Source organism: Gekko japonicus, unplaced genomic scaffold (genome assembly GCF_001447785.1).
Source record: "Gekko japonicus isolate JY-2015 unplaced genomic scaffold, Gekko_japonicus_V1.1 scaffold1708, whole genome shotgun sequence".
NCBI lineage: Eukaryota > Metazoa > Chordata > Lepidosauria > Squamata > Gekkonidae > Gekko > Gekko japonicus.
In genome coordinates, this window is record NW_015176503.1 from 360,072 (window position 1) to 383,535 (window position 23,464).

The following is a 23,464-nucleotide window of genomic DNA, read 5'->3' on the forward strand; positions in this document are numbered from 1 at the left end:
TAAACAAAATGCTCCTTACACTTAGAACATTGGCATGTCATGAAGAAGGCTCGATTAGGACCTTCTCGGTGGTGAGCGAGCTTCGTTACAGATAGGGAGTCTTTGATGTAGAGAGGGCAGGGCACTCATCTGTGCAACTGATTAACCTACCTATAAGTCTGAATGTGTACGTTCCCAGGAAATTTGTACGGTGTGATTTGTTTGTGCATTTAGATCAGTCCTAAACCTGTGATTTTTCCCACTTTAGTCGCTCCCCAGACATCTGGATAAAAAGTGCTGCATGGGATGAGGGGAAGGGGTCCCTACCAAGTGTAAAAATGTCCAGCCCATTGGTGGAAACGATAAGATTGTGATTAATATACAGAATTTGGGGAAGTGCAGCAAGGCAGTGTGTGTGAGAAGAAATGGTGTAAATAGGGCTATATAGTATTGCTTGGTTTTTCAACATGTATTTAATCAACGGGCCCTGTTTAGTCCTGAGAATGTAAAGGAGCTTAAGATCTTAGGCCACCTTAAGGATTTATAGAAGCTGTTGCCTTCATCCCTTCTAAGAGCCTCAAAATCGCTTACAGTTTTATGCTGCCTTAATGACATCGGTTCAAAGAATTTTTTTATTCATCTTTTTTTTTTATAAACAGACAAGGAATAAACAATACCTTACTGCAGTTACTGCATAGACATGAGCATAGACAATCATTTATGGTAATCTACTTTACCTATTAGGAGCTGCGGTGGCTCAAGTGCTTAAGACGCTGAACTGCAGGCTGTGGAAGGTCGGTAGTTCAGCAGTTCGAGACCCGGGTGCCACATGACGGAGTGAGCTCCCGTCTCTAGTTCCAGCTTCTGCCAACCGAGCAGTTCGAAAGCAAGAAATTGCAAGTAGATAAATAGGTACCACTTCGGTGGGAAGGTAACAGCGTTCCGTGCGCCTTGGCATTTAGTCATGCCGGCCACATGACCACGGAAACGTCTTCAGACAGCGCTGGCTCTTCGGCTTGGAAACGGAGATGAGCACTGCAACCCTAGAGTCGGATTCGACTGGCTTTCGAGCAAGGGAACCTTTATCTTTTTACTTTACCTATTATATGATTTTTTAAATTAATCTTTATGCATATTGGAAGTTAGGGGAGCACATTGTTTGTTGGATGGGGCACAGGAGGACCTTTCCAAGTTCAGGACTAAATGTGATGGTCACTTATTGTGATGTGTCTTACCGTTTTCTGCACTGTAAGGGCAATCTGTCTCGTGGTTGTATGTTTGTACCACACATGGGCTATCACATCAGCTCATTGTGTAGGCTGGAGAGGTAGGATGTAATAAGAAAAGAATGATCTGTGACACACAATTTGACACAGCAGTTTCACACAAACCATAAATCATACACCTGTTATTTACTACATAGAAAATTGTCCATCATGTCAGCTGAATGTGTGAATCAGCCTTTGTACTTACTGTTCACTAGAAAATCTCATCTGTCACTTGCATGTTCCCTGAGGATGAGGCAGAAGATGTACAGTTCATATTCTGTGTATGCCAGACAAAACTCCAGTGAAAGGGGTAACTTCCTAGGGTTAGCTAAAGGACTCCATCCCGTGTCATTTTTTTGCATGTGAGATCTCCAAATTTATTTATCTATTTGACCATCCAAGTCTTTACCCGAGCGCTGCTTGCTTTGCAAAGTACGTAGCATGTACACAGTCTCTGTTCTCATACTATCCTGCCTCCTTTTGTAAACTTTTACTTCAAAATATAAGAACTGCCATCTAGAGCAGGCAAATGTTCTTATCTAGATCACCAATCTCCAGTAGGATGCCCAGGTGTGGCTGTGTGACCATGGTACCTGCTATTGTTTTCTCCTGTCTTGGAGGATAATATCCAAATGGTCTTTAACGGAACAGAAACAAATAGGGAGCTTCGGGTTGTTCTGTACCATCCGGCTTACTAGACATCCCAGGTGAGCTCACCAAATTTGTATGCTGCAAGACTGACCTTATGTTTCCGGGCTTGGGCAGTCTGCCCCGTGGTCCTGCAAGAGCAAACTTTCTCCTTGCTTCCGAAAATCTATCCACACAGCCTCTTCTCTAAATAGTCTGTCCCGGCTTTTCTTGCCCAGCTTTCGAAAAGTTCCAAACGTGCCTGATGCCAGGCCAGCATTCTCTTTCCAGCAACAGGTGCTTCAGCGGGTGCTTCCGAAGCCTCGCATAGAGAACAGGAAGGTGGTGGCCCCCCCACTCATTTGCCACCTTGTATCCAAAGGTACCCTTCCTTTTCACATGGAGACTCCTTGTAGCTGTCACAGCTGAAAGTAATGAAAAGATGTATTCTCTGAATTTGCCTAGTGTTTTTTATAAGCCGTCTGGGTTGGTAACAATGAATTCTATATATTAGGCATTATTCTTTGGACTTTCAACCAAGCTAGTGCCTGTCAGCTTCATTGGGTCTTCTTTATATCCCAAAGGGGGACCTTATACACATGATGAATACAAAAGAAATTGAGAGGGGTTCCCCCCCCCATAATCTTAACACATGTGGCTTGTTGCTTCAAAATTCAATTTTGCTAGGAGGAAATAAAATCCTTCTGATCTAGTCCCTGGAATGTGACATTTCATGGGTGTAATAAGGTTAAAACATTATAAATTGAAACTCCCTAAATCCTTATTATACTCTGTACTAAAGCTTCTGTTTTACATAATACTCTTATTTCAGAAGATTCTTTGTTTTGCGGACTAAAATCTAGCCATTCTCTCCCATAGCGGAGACCAAGGGAGTCAAAAACGCCATGAAAAATCCAAAGGTAATTATCAGAATGAAAGAACCTGGAAGTAGATCACAGACTCTGGAAGATTTTCAAGGGAATTCTGTTGGAAGTTTTATGTTGTTTGAAGTGGCAACTTCATTCTTTGATATATACACTTCCAGAGGCTAGATAGATCCCCTAATTGTACTAAGTGAACAGAGAAGCATACATTGTTCTACCCACTGAATGAATACTTATTTAGAATATATGTTTGTTTAAGATATTCATATCCCATGTTCTCTACTTGGACTCAAGGTGGCTAACAGAGCAACAACGTCGCAGAGTCCTAAAGAGAACATAGTAGTTTACGAATGAGATAATGGCCATGGGACAAAGATTGAAAGTCCAGCGTAAGTTTGACTTAGAATTTTTAAGTTTCAAGGCACAGTGAGGGAAATTATGGTTATCCAAAGAAAATGCCGGTGGGTACTTTAAACATATTATCTTTTCAAACCAAACCAGCTCCATCTGTGTATGTGTCAAAACTGGTACAGTAGGTTGGCGGTAGGCATTCAGATATTTCTGAGCTGAAATTGTATGCAAAATGAGTTTTGTTTTGCCCTGAGGACATCCAGAATGGCAAAGACATTCCCCAAATGTTGGGATTCTTGACATTTGTATGTCAAACTTTTGGGAATTTTTAAAATTATTATTTTGGTTTCTGTTGGAATCAACAGCATAGATCCATATTCCCTGCTATTCACAAACCTGAAATAACGACCCAAGATGGATTCCTGAAATAATATCTGTACTCAAAAAAAATCAGGGTAACTGTAACTGTGCCCTCTTTGAAATACCAAAACAATATTGAAACATGTTTTCTTAGGTGCACATAACTTATAGTATACCTGCAGTTCAGATATTCAAACCTGCAGTTATAATGGACTGGCACCAAGCCTTTAGGAATGTGCAATAAATGTATGTGGAAAGAGAAAATAAACTATTTACTCCCATGAGACTGCATGGAACCATACACGCAAACTGCTCTAGATCCAGATAGTGCAGTAATTATTTATGTTCAAGCTCTCATACAAACTCAGATGGAAACCAACCATTTTTTCCATGAAATTTTGTGCTATCATAATTATTAATTGACACTAGTGTGCAATGGTGGCAAAGAGAGGAAGTTCAGTGCAGTTAATCAGTTTCTGTGCATGTGCAGATGTGGCATGTCTGTCCTGGACATGTTCAAGCACATGGGTTTCACGTGTTCACAAAACAGACCGAATCAGTGAATAGTTTCTGTTGCTGAATGCTGGTCTCATGAGGGCCCGAATTTCAGAACTCGGCCTTAGTTTTGGTATTTTGAATACTACTACTAATAAAAATATTGGAAATGCTTTTCCTTGTACTTTGAGAGAGTTTGCCTCAGTAAGTAAATTACTTCCATCTCGTCTCTCCTCCATTATAGGTTTGTGTCTAACAATAAGTCTGTGTTAAAAATTACTTTTGGTGCTTTGGTTCAAGGAGCAATTCCTTGTATTTTTGTGTTCTTTGGCATTCCTTCCTGTGGTCCTGGGGTGGAGCAGTCTGAACCTCTGGGAGAAGCTTCTCCCTATAGGCAGGCAGGGTCACTGCTTCTTCCCTCCTGCAGTTCCTGAAGGGGAGGGGCTTTACTCACACTCTTCAGTTTTCAGCCCTGTCTCATGGCAGATGGAAGCCGCTGACTGCACTTTTTCCATTTTCTTATTTTAGTTTCTTATTTTGATTTTTCTCACCCAACAAGCCTCCTGGGTTCGCTGCGGGTGGGCCTTACCAGCCCTTTGGAGACTTATTCGGGAGTGGGAAGGGTTTGCCCCACTGTGCCTTGTTCAGGCACTGGCAAGAAGGCTCGGGGAGCCATTTGCAGTGGCAGGGAACCTCCCCTGCTGCTCCAGCCCCCAGTGGGGTCTCCTTGGCCTCAGGGTCTCCAGCCTTTGGGCCAGGAGCTTCCCCAGTTGCTCGCTGCAGAAGCATCGGTGGCCACCATGGAGGAATGCTACGAGCCCTCCACCGTGGCTTGGGACACCTCTGGAGCAGCTGAGTCTGGGAAGGAGTTGAGCCCACAAGATTGGACCACTGCAGCTCTGTGAGGGAATCTGAGCCTTAGTGAGAGACATCCTTTTAAGATCTAACTTACCTTTCCCTGCAGCATTTGACAGGATGGTGCAAACTGAATGGGAACCCCCAGCTGGGGCAAAATCAAATCACCCTGTTATTTCAAAGTTCTACTCTCTAGTACCAGAGGCTGCTGAACACGTCAAGCTTCCAGTGGTTGAGAATTCAGCAGTCCCTTCAGAAGGATTTGGCGGCCTCCTTGACTGCCTTGAGGGCGTCCGCCACACACTTTCTTTTTGCCAGGGCTGTTTACTCATAGGCTTCAGAACTTTCAGCCACTGATAGCAACATCCCTAAAGGAATAAAGGATAATTTGAAGAAGATTGCCCTAGCAGCAGCTTTTTCGGCAGATGCCTCCCTAGACACTATCCATCTGCCTGCCAGGGCCATGGCAGCAACTCACTGCTAGGAAAAATACGTGGCTTCGCAGCTGGGAGGTGGATCCCTCCACTCAGGCAAAGGTGGCTACCATGCCCTTTAAGGGCGTTCAGCTCTTTGGGGATGGGACGGACCAGTATCTGGTAGAGGCCAAGAAGAAAGTGCTGCCCTCCTGCAGGAGAGATAACAGACCAAAGAAATGTTTCCAGTCCTTTTGTGAACTCAAGTGCTTCAGGTTTTTTGAGCATGCAGAACGTCCAAGGGGAGGTGGCATCCCAAGCAGTCAGGGGGTAATAGGGCTTCCTTCACTAGACCATCAGGACAGAACCAAAAAGGCCCCTAAAAGAGCGCATCAGCATGACTACTGCGGGGCCCCAGGACACACGAAGATAGGGTTTGCAACTCACCGGGAATCAACCATAGGTGGCAAGTGGGTGCCGGACACGGTAAAGAATGGCTACTCTCTAGAGCTCTTGTTCCTCCCAACAGATTTCAACAAGTACCAAAGAACAGTTGCCCACAGAGACACCTTCTCTCCTCAACGCCATACGATACCTCTTGGAGATAGAAGTGATAGAGCCCATGCCAACGGGCTAAAGGACCTTAGGGATTTATTCCGTTTTCTTTATTGTCCCAAAGAAAAAACATTGACGTGAGAAAGTTCAGGATGGAAACCCTAAAGTCCATAGTGTTATCAATACAGAAAGGAGACTTCCTGGTGTCAGTAGATCTCTCAGAGGCCTATTTGCACATCCCTATTCAGAAGGCACATCGGAAGTTCCTGTGCTTCACTTACAACGGGATCCACTTCCAATACAGGGCTCTGTCCTTTGGGCTAATGACAGCACCAAGGGTTTTCACCAAGACACTGGTTGCATTGATAGCGCACCTGAGGACCCAGGGGGTAACTATATTTCTGTACCTGGATGACTTATTGATCCCAGGGTATGAAGGATGTTCAACAAACCATGTCGTGCCTCCAGGACCATGGGTTTATGATCAACAAGGAAAAGAGCAGCCTGTCTCCATCCCAGAAAGTCCTGCAGCTAGAGGTCGCGATAGACATGGCTCAGGACAGAGGTTTTTCTGTTACAGGAGAGAAGAAGAGATTGGATTTATACCACTCCCTTCCCCTCCCCACAACAGACACCCTGTGAGGTAGGTGGGGCTGAGAGAGCTCTTTCAAGAACTGCTCTTTCAAGAATGGCTCTGACAGAACTATGGCTTGCCCAAGGTCATCCGGCAGCTGCAAGTGGAGGAATGGGGAATCAAACCTGGTTCTCCAAGATTAGAGTCTACGCACTTAACCACTACACCAATCTGGCAAGAGAAGGTCATGGCCTTGATACAGGAAATCTCACATCAGTCCCAAGTAGAGGTGATGTCACTGGTAAGGATTCTCGGGATGATAGTCTCCTGTCAGGATATCATCCAATGGTCACAATTTCATCTTCACCTCCTATAGACGTTCCTTCTTCCCTTTCAGGAGCTGATAGCCAACAGGCAGCACAAGCTGTTCTAGCCCCCAGCATCCCTGATCCAGCCGCTCCAATGGTGGACAAGTCCCGTCAGGTTCAAAGAGGGGACTCAGTTAAGGGATCAGAAGAGCAGACTTTTGACTTCAGACACCAGCCTCACAGGCTGGAGGGCTCACTCTCAGGGGAGAATAGCCCAAGGTACCTGGTCCCGGGAGGAAGCATCCCAGAGCATCAACCTGCTGGAGCTCAGGGCAATCAGGCTAGGTCTGCTGGCCTTCTGAGAACTTCTGACGGGACACCACATGTTAGTGCATACAGACAACATGACGGGAAAATCCTATGTCAACAGACCGGGGTGGGGGCGCTCCAGATCCAGGTCCCTGCATGTGGAAGTGAAGTTGATGCTTCATTGGGCAGAGATCCATCTGAGGTTGATGAAGGCTGTGCATGTAGAAGGATTGGGATTGACTCAGCAGGAGGACACTGGATCAAACAGAACGGATGCTGAACAAGTCGACCTTTCAACAGATACGAGACAGATTCGGCAAGATGGCAGTAGACCTCTTCGCAGTGGAACAGAATGTGGAAGATGTGTATGTGTGTTAGTCCCAGTTTCTCCTCATGCATTGAGAGGCATTCCCATAGTTCTTGGAGCTCTAAGAATAGCTGTCAGGTGGTGTATGAGGAGCATGCTTGGAAGAGCCGTGGTACCTTGAAGGAGCTCACCATAATAGCCCCGTGGATCTCAGTCCATGGCTGTGGTGCGTTTGTATCACTGAGTGTGAGCTCAGATACATTTTAATATGAATAGGGTCTTAACTTTGGTCGAAGAAGAGGAGGAGGAAGAGGAGTTGGTTCTCTTTTCTCTACCTGAAGGAGTCTCAGAGTGGCTTACAATCGCCTTCTTCTCCCCACAACAGGCACCTAGTGAGGTAGCTGAGGCTGAGAGAGCTCTAAGAGAACTATGACTGGCCCAAGGTCACCCGTCAGGCTTCATGTGGAGGAGTGGGGAATCAAACCCAGTTCTCCAGATTAGAGTCCGCCTTCTTAACCACTACATCAAGCTGGCTCTCAGATGGTTTGGTTACACGTATACAAAGAAATGTATGTATTATGTGAGGTTTAATACTTGAAGCACCTAATACCTACACACTGCCTGTGCTGTTTAGCCAGCTTATCCCCTTTTTGGAAGTGGCTCAAGAAACAATCCTATAAAAGTGATTTAATTTAAATGAGGCACCGTTTTCTTTTTTTTTTGTGGCAGCTTTTTGAAAGTTGGTCAGATGGGTGGGGGGATGGCCATACATTCCTCTGTAGACATGTATTTTTACGATGTTTCCACAATTGGTTTTAATTAAAAAGAAGGGATAAACTAGCCGAGCAATCTGTGTTGAAGCATCACAGAATGCAAGGAACAGACGTCAAGCTAGAACTGCAAGCTGCAAAACACTCCAGCCCCATGACCACTCTCGTCCTTAACGTGGTGTGTCATAACTTTGTGATAGATCTTGGTTGCTGCAAGCTGTTTTGGGATCCCATATCGGCTGCTAATCAGGATATAAATGCAATGCATTAAACATCATTCATGTATTTGAGTGCTGTGTGAATCGATGTATTGGTTAAACAGAATTACCGAAAGTTGCAAGAGGAGAATCTTGGGGCAAACTGATGAAAGGCAGTGATAAATAGGCATGGAGGAAGAGGCCTAAACCTGAAAGAAAGGTGATTTTTGACCTTGTAAAGAAGGGAAGACGGTTGGTCTCACGTGAATAGCATTCAGTAGCAGTGCAGTTGAGACTTAAACGTATCCGTGGCATAATTTTCAAAAATACCAGACGGCCCATGGATGGATCTCAATTGGACCTATGGCTAGCTTGCATAGGCAGCGTTTATATTCTTTATGCAACTGTTTGCATCCATATTTTGGTGTGAATTGTCTACGTAACATGTGGACCGTCAGCCGTGACTTTGTGGTTGCTTCTTTTCAAGCCCTCTTGAGCCCATAAATGTCCACAATTGTCCTCTGTATGGTTGGTCCATATTAATTTTCTCCATGCAGTTGTATGTGACTTCATGGAGAAAACAAGAATCTGTTTGCTTGTGTGATGGGCACTTAGGTGCACCAGGTTTTTCCTGCTTTGAACCTCTGTTAAAAAGCTGGCAACATTATAGCACTTTGAGAAAGGGAGGGCTAGCTGCTCACAAGGAGGCAGGTGTTGGGGGAGGGGAGGAATACCTTGTTTTGGGGGCAACCTGGCTGATGCGCCCTCACTTTAGCATGCGCATTCAAATGCACATCCTATTGGATTTAGTGGTGCAGAGGGAAGGTGATTGTCCTCAGAGATCCTTTGGATGTGTCTCCAAATATGCATCTCATTCCACCGTACTGCACTACCATGGGTATGCTTTTGGGCCCACATCGCAAAGTAAGGAAACGTGAGAACAGTTGACTTTGCAGTGGGGTCAAGCTCCCTCTCCTCCCAACCCCATTCCCATCAGCAGCAGTTATGGGGTAATAATAGTTGTTAACAGGTGCAATAAATAAATAAGTGCATGAAGGAGTGTAAATCTGGGTTTTCCACACTTTATGAAATGACAATTTTTACAATGAGAAGTGAGCCTCATGCAGCACAGCAGTAATATTTAGGCTATGATCCTCAATGTAGTTTTGAAGACTGCTGATGCCCTTAAATCCTTTATGCTTCAACAACCTCTTTTTTACTCACTGCAAGGGTGACAAAGGGAAGGATCTTTTGCACTCGTTCAGTGCATGTTTTGCAGGGAGTGGCTGTTAATTTGGATTAAAACGGTCCTGTTTATTTGCCATTTGGCCATAGTCATGTACCATTTAGTTTACAGGGAGACTGAAATAATCCATTTCTTGGGATCCCTGTTCACAATACACTATGCTAGCTTTTGGGTTACACAGAACTATTTTTTCCTGACTGAATTTTCCAAAAAGATGTTGAAGAAAACAATGAGGCTGTAGTGTTCTACACTCACGGGGGCCTTCAATACATTCCCCCTGTAGCAGTCCTTATTATGGAACTTTCACCTTAGTTGTATGAAATAAGCAGGGCAGATCTTAGAATTCCTACGTAAGAATAATTAGTAAAATGTGTGGGTTACCAAATGGAAAAGTATGTTCTTGCAATGAAACAAGCGCCACAATTGTGGAATTGCACACCAGAGCTAGTTTTAAACTCGTGCGTGCTTATTTCCCATTTGTTCTTCTCATCTAGTGAGGCCAGGCCTGCTTCTTTTCTTGTCTTTTAAAATAAATTCACATTAATTCAGAAAGATGTGCCCAGTTGTTCTTTAATAGATTGAGTTTTCTGCAGTCACTTTTTTTTCTTTCAGGAAATAGGAGTGCACATAAACCTCTCCATGTTGCCCTGATTCAGTTTCAAAATACCAGCCATCTGTATACTCTCAGTGCAGGCCCATGTAATATGAATGGACTACAGAGATATGCACTTGAAACATAAACTCTTAAAGATGACATGCTGTACATAGCCCAGCACATCTGTTTGTTTCATATGTGGTGTGTGCCGTCGTTAACTTTAAAACAAATGGTAATAAAGTGGGGTTTTTTAAAGTTAGCTTTTATAAGTTAGCTTTTATACATCTGTTTGCCACGGGGATGCCATATAATTGTGAACATAGGCAAGTTTGTTTAGTTGGCTATCTTTTTGTGGTCCGACTACTGACTGTAAGTCTTGACTTCTATGAGTAATTTTGGGAACTGTTCCCACCCAATGGTTTGTGCCCTGCAGATGAAACCTGAAGTGGGGCACCACCTAGTGGCGTACTTGTGATAAAGCATCTGATTTATTTTTTAGAATATTTGTATGCTGTGTTCTCAGCCATTCACACAGCTCCTGAAACATTAAACCAGCCCCAAATACCCTTCTCCGAATCCATGCAGAACAATTCATAATAAAATGGTAAACAATAAAATGCAGGCAAAAAAATCCAGTTATTTATTACAATAGTTATATTTTAGTTTAAATATAGTTTCTCCCAACTATTGTGCCTGTGCAGGAAAGGTGGGTTATAAATCGAAAATAATAAATATAAATAAATAAACTCAGTGTGCCTCAGAGTGGCTGATGTCAATAAAACCAGCTAAAATCACAGAAATATAAGTAAAAAGATACAGGCCCATAATCGCTGTCCAAAGCATGTTGGAAAAGCTCCACTTTACAGCACCTCCTAAATCTCTGCAAGGTTGCGGCCTCGCTCACATTCTTGGGAAGCCTGCTACACAGCACAGAGAAAGCCCAGAGACCAGCAGTTCTCACTGGCCTGCTAGTAATCCCTGGTGCAATGAGCAGAGTGGCCTTGGGGAACACATGGGTGGAGGCAGTCCTGCAGATATAAGGCCCTGCCATCATCGAGAACAACACAGTTCAGCCTAAGATTTCTTTTAAAAGTTAGGTTTTTTAAACGTGACGTCCAAAAAATCAGCAAGGGGTGGGTGGGCCCTGCTTGGGAGCTCTCACAGTCTGGGTGCCAGTATTGAGCAGGCCCCACCCTGATGCCTTGCTGATTCGTAAAAGAACAGGGGATCTGTAAAAGAACAGGTGGTTAGTGGAGCCTCCCCCATTTAGGTAAGAGGACCAGGAGGTATGTATAAGACGAGGCTTTCCTGGGGTGCACTGGTGGACCCAAGGCCATTTCTGGCTTAATGCTTCTAAGCGAATGTTGAGCCAGCTAGATAAAAGCCTTGAACTGTTAGAATACTAAAATATTGGAGAGCTATGAATAAGCCAGTCCCATGTTCAAATCTTGCCTTTCTTGCCATGGTCTTTCAGTAGCCTAAGGCAGGCCACACAGACTCAGTCCTTCCATCTACAACACTGGCATAACAATACTGGCCTGCCTTATAGTACTGTTGTAAGAACTGTAATGTAAAGCTTTGACTACTCTAAAGAGGTATGCCTCAATGCTTTTTATTTTAATTGCATGTTTCCATGCACTTCCATTTTCTTTATTTCCCGTAGAATGTTCTTCCAGCTTAATTTCAAATGCATCATTTTAGCGGCAATTTACATTAATTGTTCCCAAGATGTTATCTATCATGTGTTTTATTGACACATTCAGTATTTGCAGGATACGAAGGTGTCATGAAATGATAGCTTATTGGTGTTCCACACTGGCTGTTGTATGATAATAGCAATCGTTACATGGTGATGTGAGAGTGTCAGTTTTATATTTACTCAGTTAATTGTATTTTAATTTTATGTGGAAACATCATCTCTATGACCTAGTGAATTCTGCAGGACTGACCTGATGTAATGTATATGAAGAGCTTTGACTACTCTAAAGAGGTATGCGTCAGTGCTTTTTATTTTAATTGCATGTTTCCATGCACTTCCATTTTCTTTATTTCCCATTGAATGTTCTTCCAGCTTAATTTCAAATGCATCATTTCAGCGGCAATTTACATTAATTGTTCCCAAGATGTTATCTATCATGTGTTTTATTGACACATTCAGTATTTGCAGGATACAAAGGTGCCATGAAATGATAGCTTATTGGTGTTCCACACTGGCTGTTGTATGATAATAGCAATCGTTACATGGTGATGTGAGAGTGTCAGTTTTATATTTACTCAGTTAATTGTATTTTAATTTTATTTGGAAACATCATCTCTGTGACCTAGTGGATTCTGCGGGACTGACCTGGCTAACCAATTCACGCTGAACGCAGCTTGCTCATGAGAGTTTTTATGTGGATTGCTTAAGCAAAACTGAGAACTTGTGCCATACCATGTAATGCTGCATTCAGAAAATAATGAATTAGCAGAAAAAATAATAACCAAATTGGTCGGGAGATACAGAAATAAGCTGTAAAGAGGTTGCAACTGTTAACTGTCAGTCTGTGTTTCCAACATTTCATCACTTTGTCACATTCTAACAGTGTCATGATAAAAGAAAGAACTCTGAGACTTGGCCTTGGAATAGAAAGAAGGGTGGCAGTTCATCAGAGGCATTTCTCAGAGGCATCCATTGGGCTGCGAGTGACATTATTCACCCCCAAAGGGAATGGCAAAATGATGCCCTTGGAAGCAGTGTTGTAGCAGAGGGCAAGAGGTCATCTTTATCCATCCTCCTCCAACAAGGGCCTTCTAGAATCCAGAGAGGCAGCGTGCACTGAGTCATACTGAATCCAGCCCTCCCTGCAGTCCCTGCCATGCATGATGGACATTTTACTAGTTATTATATGAATACCCATATAGAGGGAAACATCTCAGATCAGCCAATAGAATTGCAGAGATAAGAATCAGATGGATATTCATCTCATCACTTGGAAAGTAATTCAGAGTAATGAATTACCGGGTGTCCCTTTGCCTATGCAAACCCAGTTGGCATTCATGAAAACCCACATGCCTGTATAAGCAGGCACAACATGTTTGCTGTAGAGAGTATCTGCCCAGTAGTCAGCCTACAGAGGAACCAGTGCATTTTTGTATTCCAAGACCTCTTCGGAAAGCCATGGAAAGAAAAGATAAATTGGCCTAATTGGACCACTGGTGTTTTAAGCATAACTGAAGTGCCAACACAGCTGAACTTTATTTTCATTTGTATCCCTACAGCACATAAACAATGACCACATACATGGGGAGAAGAAGGAGTTTGTATGTCGGTGGCTGGATTGTTCTCGAGAGCAGAAGCCATTCAAAGCCCAGTACATGCTGGTGGTACACATGAGGAGGCACACAGGAGAAAAGCCACACAAATGCACTGTAAGTAAGCAGCCCTGACTCAGAGTCTGGAGGGCTCAGTTGTTCATTTCCATCTCTGCTTCAGCAATTTGGGCACAATGAAGTGCCTTAGACTACCTGCCGAAGCTGTGTGTGCTTGTCATGGAGGAATAAACAGTTTTCTCAGTGGAGGGAAGTAATTCATGGAGCCTATAGTGGGAATAATGGCATTAACCTACTGAGAAATTGTCTGTAATATTTGGTGGACAAGGGCAAGTTTGCTATGATACTGCATTGGGTTGTATCTCAACCCTTTTCTCAGCTGAATGTACAGTCTTCTTCTACTTCCGAAGGAAGGCTTTTATACTGGAAGAAGCTCGGCGCTTGAGGTGACACAACTCATTTTCTGTGTCGGAGAAATTCCAGTCAGACCAAAGAGCACCCAAAATACATTTCCAAACTGAGGGAAATCTTTAAATAGTGTGAGCAGTTCTAGTTATCACCTCCCACGAGGGTACAGGGAGGTCCAAGAAAATAGTCAGGAGAAGGGAGCATTTTCCCTCGTGAAACCCTTCCATGGCTGCAGGTCCCAATTAGAATGCTTCTTCATTCGATTGCATTTCAGAATCCTAGTTTGTGCAAGTCAGCCTTCGCTTCATAGAAATATAAGAAGAGGTGCCAAATGTCTGACGTTACTTAACGATATTGACCAGGCGGCCCACAAGCCGGGCATGAGGGCAACAGCTCCCTTCCCCCGCCCCCACCCCGCTGTTTGTGCCTCTGAATGCCAGAGCCTGAATCACTGGCCACCTGGAGGCACGATTTCCTCTCAATCTGTGGACAGATCCCAGTTGCCTGTTATGACTTTAGCTATGAATAGACTTATTGTGTCATCCTCAACTGAAAAACATCCTTGGATTTAAAAAGGTGTGAGTCTGCTTAGAACTGCATTGTTATCCTCTGTGAATTCATCCAGTTTTTCTTTAAAGACACTGGGGTAGTCACCATCACCAAATCTAGTGGCAGTGAATACTACAGGAATCTAGAAAGTTCACTAGATGGATCAAAACAGGGGTCGTTTCGTAGAAAAAGAGCTAGGGGGAACTCATTAGCATAACTCATTAGCATATGCCACACCCCCTGACATCACCGGAAGTGTGTCATAAGGCCACACACCCTGCCCCCAACGGTCCCGGCCGCCGCCGCCAGCCTTGCAGCTCCACTGCCAAGCCCCATGAGGGGCCCGGCGGTGGACCTGCAAGGCCGGCGGGAGTGCAAGGAAGCCACGCCAAGGCCCTCCCTGGCCCCAGGCAGGCAGGGGTGGGGAGAGGCAGGGAGGAAGCAACTTACCCTCCCTCTTCTCCTGCCTCCTCCTGGCTGAATGAGGGCCGGAAGCGGGGTGGCCGGAAGCAGGGGGCGGGGTTTCGTCATGTGCCCCGCCCCCCGTACCTCACCCAGGGGAACTGCGATCCCCCCCGAAATGACCTCTGGATCAAAAGTAAGTAAGGGGGGGGGATCGCATCACGCTACAGTGGGTTGTATCCTCTCATCCCCACACATCCAACTTTGAAGCCATTCTCCATTCCAAGGAGCCCTTCCCTCTTCTGTTGGATGAACAATTCTCAGACCAGAGGAAAGCTTCAAACTTGACTGAGCATCGAACCAGCATCAAAACAACTGTTCCCTATATATTGATATCATGTAGCCTTTTACTTTACAAAGTTCAGTATATATAAGTACGATGATGAACATTTTTCTTCTGCCAAGCAAAAACAGAAACTTTGAACATCTCCATTGTCGCGGTTAATCTTGGGAAACTGCTGCTTCTCGATAACGGTGTGATTTCATTCGTCTGCCCCCACTCCCGCCTCGCCCTTTGTTTTCCCAAGCACTAAGAATAATCCAAATGTTCATGTTGTCTGCAGTTCGAAGGCTGTACTAAGGCCTATTCCAGGCTGGAAAACTTGAAAACCCACTTGAGATCTCACACTGGAGAGAAACCATATGTCTGCGAACACGAGGGCTGCAACAAAGCCTTCTCGAATGCGTCGGATCGGGCCAAGCACCAAAACAGGACTCATTCCAATGAGGTAAGGAAGCACATGGGCAGTAAAAATCCCCCAACTGCTCACAGACATAACGCTGTCAAAAGAATTTATTGTCAAATACATACCCCAAGAATGAAGCCAGTATGTTTTTATATATATTTTCGAAGGCAATCAATCATTTTAATGGCATATTTATATGGTTTAAAAGGCTCCTGGCTATTTTATCAAAAAATTGGCACCCCTACTCTGGTTTTTTTTGGGTGTGTGTGTGTTTGGGTGTGTTTTTTTTAAGGTTACTTGGAAGGAAATCCCCTTGTTGTCTATTGAACTTCTTTCCAAGTAAGCATGTCTGAGATCTCAGCTCACTGTTACAGCTGCTGAATCATAAACAGTGTCTTGCCACCTTGCTGCAGCTGGAGCAGTTAGAAATCCCCTAAAAATAAAATTTAAAAAGCAGCATCCCTGTGCTGAGATGGCAAGATAGACCCAATCGCTAAAACCTCTGATTAGATACTATAAGGAAAAGTGTGTGTGTGTGTGTGTGTGTGGTTGCATCAGCGTTCTTAGAACTCGGCTGGCATAGCCCCCCCCCCCCCCATCCATTTTTCTTCTACTGCATCGGAGTTGATACTCAGCACACACAGCGCTAACTCCGACAACTGGAAGAAGAATGCAGATTCATGAGGCGGTCAGCCCTCTATTCTGCTGTGATACCTCATTTTGATTATGATTATAAATTTTAGAACGTTTCAGTGGTGCAACAGATCGCTTCTCTGCTGGCACACAGTCATTCACAGAATTTTGTCCTAAGAGGGACACCTGGTGAATACTCTTGTGGAAACATGGACCGAGTTCTGAAGTTCTACTTAGGGCAAAACTAGATGTTACGTTTTTTAACAGGTTGGGTTATGCCAGTCCAGTTCTCATTCCCCTCGGTCACATGGCAACCAATGTTCCCTCTAATCTGTGGAGTCTCGTGAGCAAAAATTCTACTTTGTGAGCTACTGGCATTAAAGTTGTGAGCGAGCCATTTGGCTCCTGCATGAATTAGTTTGCTCCGGAGCCCTCCTTCCTGAGCGGAGGCAAAAATGTGTGAGCTGGAGGATAAAAAACTGTGAGCTAGCTCACTCTAACTCAGCTTAGAGGGAACACTGATGGCAACTGCTCAAGAACTAACTTTCCAGGCACCGCAGGGGCCCACCAGGGCAAGTAAACATGCCCCCCCCCCTGGTTGTTTCAGGTTGGGAAAACTGTGCAGAGGGGAAGGCTGACACCCCTTCCCCTCCCATATCTAAATCAGGCCCCTACAGTGCTCGGGAAATTAGCGTCTGGTACTGTTGTCTGACTGAAGGGAACAAGCAAAACCTGACAGTGTCTTCTTTGGCCCATAGGCTGACAAAAGGGGTTTTTCACCAGCCAAATAAAGATTTCATTTTGTCCTTCAACAGCTACGTAACTTCTCTGCCCGGTCACTGGCAGCTTTTGAAACTCCTTTTTTCAAGAGTGCTGTGGGTTAAAAAAATTACAAACAAAGTCTGCATTGGCTCATTGAACCACTTTCATGATCCTTTGGAAAACTGGTGTGTGAGATCTGGGCTTCTGCACAGTGGTCAGAGCAACAGTAATTCTGCTACTCCTAAGGATCCCATTGCGTAGGACACTTCTAGATAGTATCTGTGCAGAGGAAAACACACGCGCGCCATGCATCGCGTTGCATGATGCTGGCGTCTCAGCTTTCTTATCTGTATGTCTGAAGAAAAGTAAAAACTTGGGACAACATTACATAAGACGGAACACGTGTTACTTCTTGTGTGAAAATTATCTTTAGGGGGGGGGAAAGGGTTGTGTGTCAAGGGCAGTAGCAAGGCTATGAGACAGGCGTTTACCAGGGATGTATGCTGGCTCATCAGTGACCCAGTGAACTAAGATGGGAAATGGAATTCTTCCAGAGTATCTGTTTATGAGTCACTGATATAATCTGTGAATTGACTTCTTCAGTAAAGGAAATCAGATTAAAGTATGAGGAATCTGCAGCAGCGGTTAGCCATGAGGAAATGTTTTAAGGATTGATCTCTTTTTCCCCAAAGCTCTATCACGTATTCAGATTATGCATCACATGTCATTGTTCAATCTAGACCTTCCTTTTGTATCATCCAGCTACAGGACTTTCCAGATGTTTCATTTATCTGAGATCCAGAGAACAGGAAAGGATCTCACATAAATGAAACATCTGGGAAGATTCTCTGCTCTAGTTTTAACCCACCCACCCAACCTCCTGAAAGTACGGGGAGGGACACCCATATAATCTACTTTTCCCTTGGAGACATTCTGGCAGAAGAACCAGAGGACCAATGCATCCTCAGCAGTTCCCTGCCCTTCTAAGTCCACTAAATTCAATGGAGTTGGAAGGGTATAACTCTCCTTGGTTTGCACTGTCAGTGTCTTCATTTTCTACAAGTAAACTAGTGACTGGACTCAGTACTTGAGAAAGCAAACCGCAAACTGCTGCACCCTATGCATTATGTATAGCAGTTTTTGTCGAACGGACAGCCAGTTTGGTGTGGTGGTTAGAAGCGCGGACTCTAATCTGGGAGAACCAGGTTTGATTCCCCACTCTTCCACATGCAGCTGCTGGTGTGACCTTGGGCCGGTCACAAGTTCTCTCTGAGGTGTTGTCTCACAAGCAGTCCTCGAAAGAGCATTCTCAGTCCCACCTACCTCACAGGGTGTCTGTTGTGGGGAGGAGAAGGGAAAGGAGATTGTAAGCTGCTCTGAGACTCCTTCGGGTAGTGAAAGGCAGGGTATAAAGCCAATCTCCTCTTCTTCATCTGAGAGGTAGGGGAAAATAAAAGTTGAAGATAAGGGAAAAAAACCTTTTGTAATAAGCAAAAGTAAGTGTATTATTTAGACAAAATCATTCTTAACATAAGAAGAGCCCTTCTGGATCAGACCAGTAGTCCATCTAGTCCAGCATCCTGTCTCACACATTGGCCAACCAGTTCCTCTGGATGGCCAACAGTTACAGGGCATAGGAGCCAAGACCTTCCCTGATGTTGCCTCCTGCCTCTGGGATTCAGAGGTTTAATGCTTCTGAATGTGGAGGTTGCCCTCAGTCACCATGGCTAGTAGCCATTGATAGATTTATCCTCCATGAATCTATCTAATCCCCTTTCAAAGCTGTTTATTCCTGTGGCCATCACTACATCCTCTGGCAGCAAATTCCACTTTGAATCACGCTGTGTAAAGTGGTACTTCCTTTTGTCTGTCCTGAACCTACTGTCCATCAGCTTCATTGGATGCCCTTGAGTTCTAGTATTTGGGGGGACAGAGAAAAAACTATCTTTGTCAGCTCTCTCCACCCCATGCATAATTTGATAAATCTGTATCGTGTCCCCCCCTTAGTCATCTCTTTTCTAAACTGAAAAGTCCCAGACTTTCCTCAGCTTTTCCTCATAGGGAAACTCCCTAATCATCTTGGCGGTACTTTTTCTAGCTCTGCAATGTCCTTTTAAAGATATGGTGAGCAGAACTGCACACAATATTCCAAATGAGGCCGCACTACAGATCTATACAGGAGCATTGCAGTATCGGCCATTTTATTCTCAGTCCCTTTCCTAATAATCCCAAACATAGACTTTGCCTTTTTCACCGCTGCAGCACACAGGGCTGACACTTTGATTGAGCTCTCCACTACAACCCCAGAATCTTTTTCCCACTCAGTCTCAGCATTAGCCTATACCTGAAGTTGGGATTTTTTTTTGTCCCAGTATGCATCACCTTACACTTACCAACACGGAGGTTCATTGGCCACATTGTCGCCCCACTCGCCCAGTTTGTGGAGTTCCTCGTGGAGCTCTTCATAGTCACCATCCTGAATAATTTTGTGTCATCTGCAAACTTGGCCACTACACTACGCACCCCTGTGCAGTCACTATAAGACTAGAAGCATATTTGGATATCAAGTGAAATGTAACTCTGAAAACACTGACCTCTTTGAATTAGTCACACTTAAACTATAAACATGTCTTTGGAAATATGTTCTATACGTCTGTAGTGTGTGTTTCTATCATGCTGTAGATTCTTTCATAGAAATCTTTATATTACATGTTTTGAGGGAGTAATACCTTGACTTGAAGAAAGGAGGAAGTATTTCATTGGAGCTGCTTCTTTCTTTCTTTTTTTGAGAACCCCAAATTTCCATTTTTCTGCTGGGAAGTGGGGGGTGGGGGAGAATGGGATTCAAATTGTTTTATCCTAGAACCTTCACATGTCAAAGTCACATTTTTGCTATTTCATTTTACGGTATAGCCAATTTAGAAACCAATGGCAATGAAGCCTCGAGAAACCGATTTCATAGCACAAAGTAAGTCGATCCATCTCCCAGCAACGTCACAGTGTTAAGTCATTTGTGGAAGAACCGGAAACTAGCATTCACTTTTCCTTCCATTTACAGAAACCCTATGTTTGCAAGATCCCAGGGTGCACCAAACGCTACACAGACCCCAGTTCTCTCCGAAAGCATGTGAAGACCGTGCATGGCCCTGAGGCGCATGTTACCAAGAAGCAGCGTGGAGACATCCACCCCAGACATCCGCCCCCCAGAGACCAAGGCAGCCATTCTCAATCCCGGTCGCCAGGCCACCAGACTCAGGGTGCAATGGGTGAGCAAAAAGACCTCAGCAACACTACCTCAAAGCGTGAAGAATGCCTCCAGGTTAAAGCCGTCAAGTCGGAAAAGCCAATGGTATGCAACATCTTGAGCTTTTATTGTATCTCCTGTCCCCTGTAATGTTCAAGAGTTAGTTATTAATTACTGCAGCTCTAGCACCATAGTTGGTTTTCTTTTTCTTTTCTTTTTTTAAAGTACCCGAGGGTACACTTTTATTATTTTTTTCCATTATATACTACTACAGACATACAGACATACATACAAACAACCCCCAACTACCCCCCCACATATAACAAGAGACTTTATTATTTCTTCTGCTTCTTAAATTTCTAAATTCATTATCTATTTTACTAAGCTTATCTTTTCTGCGTTCTCAAATTACTACATTTATCTATCAGTTACATTTACATTATACCAATCGTAGAATCTCTTCCAAGTTTTTTGAAAAGTCCATTCTGTACCGGCTCTCATCTCAAGTGTCAGTTTGTCATTTTCCGCCGTTTCAAATAGCTTGTTCATGTACTCTTGTTTCGTTGGTATTTCCATTATTTTCCAATATTTGGCATATACTATCCTTGCAGCTGTCAACATATGAACTATCAAATACCTATCTGCTTTATCAAAGTCTTTCGGAAATATATTCAATAACAGTATCTCTGGAGCAAACGGGATATTAGTTCTTATTATTTTTTCCATTATCTCATTAATCCATCTCCAATACCTCTTTGTAACATCACATAACCATCACATGTGATAAAAAGAACCAGTCTTGTTTCTACATTTCCAACATTTATCAGAGCAATTAACATTTTGTTCATAGTTGGTTTTCTTCAGAGTTTAAGCACATGACTGGGTTGAATTCTCATGTGATTTGCATCTTGAGTTGGTCCTACCAATCAACAAGCTCAAGGAACTTAAAATTAATTAGCATATGACTTAGAGGAGCAGGGTCCTTACGGGTCTCTTCAGGAATTGTAATTTTCAAAAAGTGTGTGAAATATTATCTGGTCAGGTTACACTTCACAATATGCAGATAATAGTTACAAGAATGGGCACAGTAATAAGACCAATGAAAAAAGGAAAAAGAATTGTGACAATTTAGCGCTTGGTAATATATTCATAAATCATAATATACAATAACAGAAAATAAGTAATATATAGTGAATGTAGACGGTGGTCTCCGGAATGGTGTGCCGTTTCGACAATGATCTTCTTCTGAACAAGGGTGTGTACAAAAACATTGGGCATTCAGCAATTATAGCCCATTGAAGAACATAGCTGTAAACATAGCCTCATGATGAAGTGAATCAACAGTATATTTCCAGTACGTCACCAAGAGAAATGAATTGTTGAAAGACAGTTTTTGTACACACCCTTGTTCAGAAGAAGATCATTGTCGAAACGGCACACCATTCCGGAGACCACCGTCTACATTCACTATATATATTACTTATTTTCTGTTATTGTATATTATGATTTATGAATATATTACCAAGCGCTAAATTGTCACAGTTCTTTTTCCTTTTTTCATCAGGTTACACTTCAGCCAAAAGGACTGATCTGAATGGCTTTTTAAAAAGTAGGAGTGAAAGAGTTTTGGAACCATGTAGAAAACAGTTATTATATATTATTAAATCTTTCACAATCCAATGTTAGTTCTCAATGTAAATCATATTAGGTGTAATTTGTTTCTCTTTGTTGTGGGATTTATAATATAATCCAGGGGTGGTCAAAATTGCATAACATAAAAGTCACATAGAATAAATGTCAGATGTTTGAGAGCCACAAGACTTGAAAAATATGCAAATTTGCTTTTTATTAACATTAAATAAGACTGCCAAAAATAAAACAAAAGGGGTAAAAACAGATATTGATAATGATATTTATTTGTCTAAGAGAGAGAGAAAGAGAGAGAGAGGTGGAAAGAAAGAATGAAAGAGGTAGAAAGAAAGAGAGAGAGAAACAAAGAAAGCAAATAGATGAGAGGGTGGGAGGGGGAAGGAAGGAAAGAAGAGAGAGAAAGAAAAAGGAAGGGAGGGAGAGAGACAAAGAAGGGTGGAAAGAAAGAAAACGGAAAGAAAGCATGTAGATGGGGGGAGGTGGAAAGCAAGCAACTTTAACTTTAAATGTGTCTTCTAACTTCCTCACACCTCCACGCTGGCTGGCCTGGTGAACGGATTTAAAGAGACAAATGCCTTCTCCCAGCCGGGCGGGGGCGGGGGGGGGTTGAGAACACATTTAAAGTTAAAGTCGTTTTCTTTCTCTGCTCCCCCACCACCACCTCAAGCCTACCCAGGGAGCGGAACACTGGCTGGGGAAGGGAAGGCCGATCCGGGAGGCATGTCTCCCCTTTGGTTCCCCAGCCACCCTGCCAGGAGCCGCACAATAGGTGTGAAAGAGCCGCATGCAGCTCCTTAGCCACAGTTTGGCCACCCCTGATATAATCCAGTGCACGCTTATTCAGAAGTAAGCCCTGTTATATTCAATGAAGTGTTTTCTGATTGCCACTTTTTGGCATTTCATTTTTGTTATTTTTATACTAATCTGATGTTTCTTCTATTTAATGCTCTTTAATGACTTGTTCTAACTTCCTAAGGACAGTGGGTAATAAGGTGAGGGGATTTTAACTTATCCATGTTTTCATTGTTTCTTCTGGGGGGGGGGAAGCTGCTTGCTGTTTGGGGACATTCTTTGTAGTTAAGCATTCATCAAATGCATTTGTGACTGTAATGACATGAGGCATTTTGCACCAAATGGCATATGATGCAACTAGATCGGAATCTAATTCTACGTAAATGTGTATTCATTCACATGCACATCTGTGACCGTCACTCTGTTTTGTGAATGAACTTAAATGTTGTGTACAAGTTGTAAGTTTCAAGAACAGACTCCTGACTCTCCATTTCCTTTGTTCCGCTAGCATGAAACTGCAGCAGGCAATGGATATAGCTGCCCTAACAAGGCTTTTACAGTCTGATGCTCATAACACAAGGCTAATTGTGTGGCAGCCCCTGCCCCATCCTTGTTTTGTTGCCAGCAATTCTGACAGTACTTACATGCATGCTGCCATGACCTTTGACAAGCCTTTATTGGCATATATATATATACATACAGTAGGAGATCAGGTTAAATATCAATCGGAAAATACAAATCCATGTAGGGTTAAATTGGAGCTACGGTACAGAAAAACAGCATAAAAGCAGAATAACCTATTGGTTACTTACCAGAACGTATAGCCAAAGCACTAAGAAGAAACCTTGCTACTATTTCAGTTATTTCCGTATCTTG

General features: G+C 43.4%; 1 protein-coding gene across 2 annotated transcripts in view; it reads left to right on the forward strand.

Annotated features, from left to right (window-relative positions):
• GLI3 (GLI family zinc finger 3) overlaps positions 1 to 23,464 on the forward strand; it is a 287,197-nt gene that overhangs the window by 254,655 nt on the left and 9,078 nt on the right. For both annotated transcript variants that reach the window (XM_015427324.1, XM_015427325.1), the window contains exons 10-12: positions 13,352 to 13,501; positions 15,385 to 15,549; positions 19,961 to 20,251. In XM_015427324.1, the coding sequence (XP_015282810.1) occupies positions 13,352 to 13,501; positions 15,385 to 15,549; positions 19,961 to 20,251 (606 nt within the window). The remainder of the gene's footprint in view (positions 1 to 13,351; positions 13,502 to 15,384; positions 15,550 to 19,960; positions 20,252 to 23,464) is intronic.